We start from the raw sequence: 7,952 nt of genomic DNA on the forward strand, positions 1-7,952 counted from the left end.
GCAGAAATAGAAAATACATTTTTTTATAATTAAGTTTTGTGACGTAGACGGGAGCGGTGAATTTCACTGACTCAGAGTTGAGAAGCTGAAGGGAGCGTGTGTGCGTGTGCGACGCTGTGACTGCTGGCACTGAGGAATTTTCAAACACATGGGAGAGGGGCTTTAATAAGACGCGTGCGGAGAGTACGATGAGAACACAGGCTGTGTGTACGCGTGGGGGTCCTTGTGTGTGCGTGCGTGCGTGTGCATGCACACGTGTGGTGTGTGTGTGTGTGTGTGTGTGTGTGTGTGTGGGAGGGGTTACTTGGAGTGAAGTGCTGAAGGCATCAGATATCTTGTCTTGTTTATGACAAGTATCTGTTCATATGTTCACTGACATGTTCTATGGAATGTAGCATACAGGAACCTGAACTCTCAAAACTTATTTTCCAAATTCCATTAAAAAAAACAAAGACAAGGAGCCGTTGTATGAAATGAAAATACATTAAAACACAATTAAAAGATAATATATCATAATAGGGAATTATGAGAATTATGAAAGATTTGAAAAATGCTTTTCTAAACATAATTCCCATTATATATTCACATATATTCCAAACACAATCCAGGCTGCTTTAGTGGCTAGAAAAATGTACTTTCCCATTTTTTGTTGCTCTCTGTTTGGACTGTTCTACATTTTTGCACCTCAGGGTACTGAGTACTTCAGCTTAGAACTATTATTGTGATTTGATCTTGTAACGAGAAAGCATGCAGTAGGAGGAATAACAGAGAATGTGTAGTTCTTTGGAACTGGAACAGCACTCCTCAAGAACACTGATATGCCAGGGTGGACCCAAGGCCCTTCCCCCAGACACACCTGTTTGTGTGTACTCGTATCCGGGACTAACTCTGGAAGCGCTATAATGGGACAGGAATGACTGGGGCATGTGAAAGCTTTCACCGTGTCACCACTAAGGTCAGCTCTATTTGGATCGATGGAAAACTGTTGGGTCAGAAAATTTGCGTCAGGCACTAATCAATGAAAATAAGCAACAGACACAGCATGCGTTGACTGGATTTAATAAATAGTAAAATATATTAATTATACATTTTTATATATACTGTACATAAAATAAAAACAAGCAAGTAGATCAACATTTGGCATGAAATCCAAGCCCTACCGTTCTACATTCACTGTATTTTTGTGAGCTGTGACAGCCTCAAAAGAACATGTGACACAATTTTGCAGGAAACTATTACAACATCTCAGTCTCGCTTCTCATTCGAAAGCCCCAATAAACCAGAAGAAAGAGGTTATTTTTTGTGTTTTGGTATGCAGAAATTTAAAAGGTGTGTGACTGTGACAGCTATTAGCAGAGAGTCATTATTAAGTAGACAAAATGGTTGGGACTGAACAAATAGCCAGCCTGCGTGGACCATTCCTAAATGGGGAGGTCATAGACATTCTTTCAGCTGGACAGCAGAGTAGTGCCTCTCTGTGCCTGGACCCATTATCTCCAGCGAACAAAGCCAGTGTTTGTCAAACTCACACCTCTAAAGCAGAATGCTTCTTTAAGATGTGTAGTGAAAAGCCTGATATTTTGGCCTGAGTTTAATTTCCTCAGCCAGTGCCATTGATCTTTAACTTTAATGCATATTTTGCTGTTTTTTTTTATTTTTATAACTGAATTAATTCTCCAGTCTCCGGCCTTTTAATAAGAGTGTCACCAAATTTGTTTTGACATTTCTGTGCATTGCACTCTACTGATATCTGTTTACTCCCTGATATCCCTACCCATCTTTTATATTGTGATCTTTTTATTTTTCTGTGGTGCAGAACATCCTTGCAAAGGCTCTATATGACAACACAGCGGAGTGTGAAGACGAGCTGGCCTTCCGGAAGGGCGACATCATTACGGTGATGGAGCAGAACGTGAGCGGCAGCCATGGATGGTGGAAGTGTTCGCTGCACGGGCGACAGGGCTTCGCCCCAGCCAACCGCCTGCATCTCCTCTCCCCGGCCCAGGCCGAGGGTCTCTACCGGGGGGCTGTGGTGGGCTGCTTGACCCTCTGTGCCGAGAAGTCCCCCTCTGACACCGCTCCGCGGTGCGACAGCCCCCAGAACATCTACCAAATCCCCAGCGTCCCCCGGCTGCTCCCCGGCCCCACCTATGAATGCATGGACCGAATCTACAAAGTGCCGTCCACCCCCCAGCCAGCCCCAAAGGGTCCCACCCCCACCTCACAAATGCACACCCAGGAAAGGAATCCTTCTCCATGCCTGGTAAGACTTGTGCAGTCTCTGGATAAAGTTATGGGGAAGCAGTGTACTTTAGGCTGAAAGTGGGCCCTTCATGAAATTGTGTGGGAAATTAACATGTGGCACAAATGAATAGACATCTCCTGCATATGTGAAGAGCAGTACGACATGGATCACTTTGGACCTGACCAGTCATCGCAGTGGCTGGTGCTCTCCATTTAATCTTGCTCTACACCATCTTCAGCCGCAAGGCAGGCGTGTTTTGCCTTTCTTAAGCGAATTGAGCAGGACAGGAGCTGCGCAGCGGCTGCAATACTGCCCTCGGAAACCCCCGCTGGTAAAAATGGTAACAGATGGGGGCCAGGGGCCCCTCTGTGGGGAGAGGCATGCAGCACTGGTGCTTTATGAGCCTGTAAATGAGAAGGAGAGACGGCCTTCAGATAGCGCTAACTGCAAATGGGGAGAGAGAGAGAGAGAGAGAGGTGTTTGTGCAAGTGCCTGTGTGGCAGAGGGTGGAACCGTTCACCACTTCCCAGCGTGTTCATTCTCAAAGCGAGAGAAGCTGAGAGAGAGGGAGTGTTACATGGTTTCCATTAGAGCAGCTGCTGGGAGAACCATGTTAATTGGCAAAAGCCAGACATATTGCGGGTTTCTAGGCCAGTAATATTGTACCATGTGCAGACATGAACACTCGCTGCAATTAAGTGTGTCAGTAGGTGCAGTGGGACACATCTTCTTTCTTTGCTAAAGTTCCTGTTGTCCATGTACAGGTATCAGCGGCAGGAGGAAGCTGTAGCCCCAGATCAGAAGTCTACGATGTTCCAACCTGTGCCAGACGTGTCTCCCTCTTCTCTGTAAGCTTCTTCCTCTGTCTGTATCACTGCACATCTCTAAATATACAGAGGTTACAGAATAAGAGTCATAGTGAAAACAAGGGATATTTAGATCATAAATATGCAATCAGCATGTTGGAGGTTGTGGTGTATTTATTCCTTCTCAGCATACTATATTCTTTTTAGTTCACACATTATCAATTTGCAGATAAGTTATAGTTATTTGTGATAGACACAATGATATAAGTGTTTTGTTAATTATTATTAGTAAAATAAATATTAGGAAATAAAAATAATGCACAGTGAACACAAAATACATTGATGGAACCTATTTGCTTTCAAGGAATTATGAATTTAAATCTGGATAATCTCTACCCAATGCCAGGTGTCTCCAAATCGGCCGATGACAAGGAAAAGCTCCCTCGTCACAACCTCAGAGCTGCAGCAGAAGCGTGATGCTGGATGGATGAAGTGTTCAAACAGCCAGGCAAGTGTGAGTATACTGCACAATCTAGACTGGGCCCACTTGCTCTTTACTGCATATGGTAGCTCTCTCTTCCCTGCTGGGTCAGGTCTGTGCTGGGATTCAAGGGTACTGCCAATGTGACGTCCTCTTATTGAGACTGGGTTTTTAAGCTTGAACTACCTCTGAAGTAACCTTTTTCAGGACCATTTTCATTCATGGGGCCTGAAAAGGAAATCTTACAAGTATTTCCAATCATTTTTCCATCTTGAAAGTTTGTTTTCGTTAAGTGTACAGACAATGATAAAATAGTCATTCAGGACAACACCCTCACAAAGGTCATTTTGTACAAATATTACAATACATTTATGAATGCAAATAATTTTGCCTTTATTAGGTCCACGCCATCCCACCTGCACCTTCCCAGGACCCTAGCTATGATATCCCCATGGCCTCAACATCCGAAGCCCAGCAGAGACTGGCTTGTGGATACAACACGCTACCAAACCCTCGCAAGTCGGACTGGATCTATGACGTGCCCGTGTCGCCCGAGAAGCCGGGCCAGGAGCAGGCCAGCTACGGCACCCTGCCCTCCCAGGCGGCGAGCCCGGAGAGGCAGCTGTACGACACCCTGCCCTCCAGGGCTGCGATCGCGGGGAGGCAACTGTACGACACCCTGCCGGCGCGGGTGTGGCCCGTTCAGAGCTGCAGCTCCGCCCTCTCGCTCTACGACATCCCCAAGCCCAGCTCCCCCCTCAGGCCGGCCCAGGAACTGCCAGGAGGCCTGCCCTGCGCAGAGCCCGGAGTCTCCGTGTACGCCACCCCTCCGGGGGCCAAGCAGCCAGAGCCCTCCGTGCGCTCCGTGCCCCTCGTCTCCCAAGAGCAGCCCAGCTCACAGTGCCCTAGAGATTTCATGAGGGGCCACGTGCCCCCAGAGCGCAGGGGCATGGCGAGACCCACGTATGACCACCCACACGGGCGGCAGCTTAGAGACAGGATTAGTGTGGGGGTGGGGTCTCTCCACCGCGGTCCCGCCTCCAGGGAGTCCCTGCGAAAAGACAAGGAAGACCAGGAGGAGAGCGACAGCATCTCCAGCCTGTCGGCCAGGGACAGCCAGCGGAGCAGCACTGCCTCCAGCTCCTCCAACAGCTCCTACGACTCCCTGGCTCTGAGCTGCTCCTCCCCGGAGCCCCAGCGCGAGGTCAGCCTGTCCCAGGAGGAGGCCAGCCAGCGGCTGGTGGAGCTGCAGGAAGCCGTGTGCCAGGCCGTGCCCAGGCTCATGGTATTTGTGAGCAGCAGCTGGCGGAGCAGGGAGCACCTGGGCCAGCACCTGTCGGAGATCCGTGCCGCGGTAGAGAGCATCTCTGCAGCGATAGTTCAATTCCTGGACTTCGCCCTAGATGTGAGGGGCAACGCCCGGCGGCTGACTGACTCCAACCTGCAGGTGCGGCTCCACAAGCAGCTGTCCATCTTGGAGGACTCTGGGCTCATTTTGCAGCAGGCCAAGGAGTCCCTGGATGGAGGCGGCTGGCAGCTGGATGCACTGTCCCAGGAGCCCAGCCAGATGCAGACACTTGATCAGCTGGAGCGCTTCGTTATGGTGGCCCGCACTGTGCCTGAAGACGTCAAGCGCCTAGTCTCAATCTTGAACGCCAACGGCAAGCTGCTATTCCGACCCATACAGAGAGACGCTGACCCGTCTGGAGGGGAGAACCAGATAGAGGCTAAAAAAAGTCCCGTGAAAAACAGGCAGGTGGGTGATCCTGGAGTTGAAGACAATGACTACGTGCAGCTACAGGTGAGTGGGTCCAATTTCCCCCCTCCACACCTCTCTAAACCCAACTCTCCACCAAGTACTTTTGGAAACATTAAGTGCATAAACTGCATTTTCCCTTTTAATTTCATGTAACTAGAAAACTTGACAAAATTATATCATCAGGCCACCCTGTATCGGAACACCATATACAATGAATGTAGATGGAAAACTATTTGATTCAATATAAACAGGAATGATTTGGAAATTGCCAATGAGACTGTTTGTTAAATTGAAAATTCTCATCACTCATAAGGTTCTCCCAATCCCTGTAGTCCCACACTTATCACATTGTCACTGTCTTCGTGTGTTTCAGACAAAGAAGGAGTTTGAGCTGCAGCAGAACAGCAAACAGGAGGACAAGAACATAGCTCTGAATGGGACACCTGTAGCCCACAAAAGCCCACAAAAGCCCTCGGTAAGGGTCACCTGTATACCTCTGAAGAACTCAGCTATAATGGTATATGACATAAAACAAAATTAAAAGGGTACATTAGCCATGTGTTTCTGATTAGCTAGTTTGGTTTCAACTGTCTGTCATCATTAATACTCATTGCTCAAATATTACTCTCTTCAACTTTCAATTGTGAAGTGTGGCCACTAACACAACAAACAAATGATGTGTGCAATTGCAGAGGTGACATGGTTATTCACTGGTGATGGGGACTTTAAATTAAGGATAGGAAGGACTTGTCACTTTTTAGGTAGAAACCAGAGAGTAGCTCCACTACTACCAGAGCATATTAGTAATAAGGAACAGAACATTCCAACAATGATTGGTAAATAATTTCTGACTATACTTCTGGGATCCCTTACAATATCTAGACAGTATGGACAGATGGTATCCACCAGTTACTACTGGCCTTGTTCTATGTTTTTACCACTCTGTACTGGAGGTGAGCTCCTTGTTCCTCTCCCAATTTTATTATCTCTGGCTGATGAGAGCCTGGCTAATTGTTTCCCCTCTCCCTCTCATTTGGGTTGCTAGGTTAAGCATAAGAAAGCCCCTCCTCCTCCCCCAGTGCGTGCGAATAATTCCCGGATGCAATCCCTGTCGGAGTACCTTAGACTCTACTTTGGAGCACTGCAGAAGGCCATCACCGTGTTCGTGATGGGTCTCCAGGAGGGACAGCCACCTGAGAAGTTCATTGCTCACAGCAAACTGGTGATCATGGTGGGTCAGAAGCTGGTGGACTCTCTGTGCCGGGAGGCTCAAAGCGGACAGGCCAGCCAGGACCTGCTTTGCAAGAGCAACCACCTGTGTGCCCTGCTCAAACAGCTGGCTGTGGCCACCAAGAAGGCAGCCCTCCATTTCCCAGACAAGCAGGCTCTGCAGGAGGCCCAGGACTTATCCAAAGAGCTAGCACAGCAGGCACAGCACTTTCGGACCTCGCTGGACCTCTGAGAGACCCCCAACTAGCAGAGAACAAACTCTGGCCCAACATGCTGTGTGGCGCATCAACAGTCAACATTGCTGTTAACAACAACCTCTCCCCTCCTCTTTGGACCATTTTCCATTTTGCATTTACTAATACTTATTTTCCTTTAGTTATGCATTATCCACATTTCCAGGCCCTTTTATATTAACTTTTTTAAGTTGAAGTTTTTGTTGGCAGATGAGACATTTCCACAATGATTCAGGTTCAAGAAAGCTCATGTAAATGATTAAATGCAATGTATTGCAGTACCACTGTATCTATAGCAATTATATCTGTAGTACTGTTTACATTATGAACTAGACTGAAGCAAAGGATAGAGATATAATTAGTATTGTTGGAATAATAATATGGATTACATTGTAAATTAAACAAGAACTTAAAAGCAACTTGGTTATGTGGAATGACTGTATTTTTGGTGGATTTTATGGGTCTGGGAAAAGGTGGGTTTTTGTTGGATTATAGGTTTAAAAGATCATTTCCATATTCTGATTTCATATATATCAGACTTTTGTCAAAAGGAGCACTGCCAAGTAAACTGGAGGTGGGGATCTCAGCACAAGTAAACTTGAACATTTTAATGGAATCAGCTGTTGCCAGATTCAATCTGAATGGCTTAAACACCATATTGCTTATAATGGATGCCATATTAAAATATATATAATTGTGTAGTTTTTGTACAAAAGACTTTCAAAAGGGAATTCATAAAGTGAATTTCTAAATATTTGAATATTTTGTATACATTTTATTTTGTATTCTATTGTTTACCATTAAAAAAAAAAAAAAAAAAAAAAAAAAACCCAGCTAAATCTTTATCCATTCCTTCATATTTCTATAGCAAAAATACCAAGTACAAAAATACTTTCCCGGCCTTCAAAAAATGGATGCTTATACAAGGTTATCATACCTGTTAATATATGGGGAACATTTTCTTAATACTTATTTTTCCAGTTAATTTATATTTAAATAAAAGCTTTGCCAAATATTCAACCGTGGACATTTGTTTCCCTCGTCTGTTAATCCCTTCTATTATATTCCCAGAAATATATTCAGTTAAAATAAATAAATAAATTATAAAACTATTTTTCTGCGTGAATTTTCGCGCACACTACAAATGTGGCAACTGTTTGCCTGCCATCTTAGACGTAGCTCTGGCGCCATCACTTGG

At 45.8% G+C, this 7,952-nt stretch overlaps 1 protein-coding gene across 3 annotated transcripts in view; it reads left to right on the forward strand.

Annotated features, from left to right (window-relative positions):
* cass4 (Cas scaffold protein family member 4) overlaps positions 1–7,173 on the forward strand; it is a 16,204-nt gene extending 9,031 nt beyond the window's left edge. For 2 of the 3 annotated variants that reach the window (XM_064306453.1, XM_064306451.1), the window contains exons 2-7: positions 1,817–2,263; positions 3,010–3,093; positions 3,458–3,565; positions 3,933–5,333; positions 5,665–5,766; positions 6,337–7,173. In XM_064306453.1, coding sequence (XP_064162523.1) covers positions 1,817–2,263; positions 3,010–3,093; positions 3,458–3,565; positions 3,933–5,333; positions 5,665–5,766; positions 6,337–6,753 — 2,559 coding nt within the window. In that variant the 3' untranslated portion in view covers positions 6,754–7,173. The remainder of the gene's footprint in view (positions 1–1,816; positions 2,264–3,009; positions 3,094–3,457; positions 3,566–3,932; positions 5,334–5,664; positions 5,767–6,336) is intronic. The other variant, XM_064306452.1, reaches the window with a different exon arrangement.
* Positions 7,174–7,952: the final 779 nt, after the last annotated feature.

This window comes from Anguilla rostrata, chromosome 13 (assembly GCF_018555375.3).
Source record: "Anguilla rostrata isolate EN2019 chromosome 13, ASM1855537v3, whole genome shotgun sequence".
Lineage (NCBI taxonomy): Eukaryota > Metazoa > Chordata > Actinopteri > Anguilliformes > Anguillidae > Anguilla > Anguilla rostrata.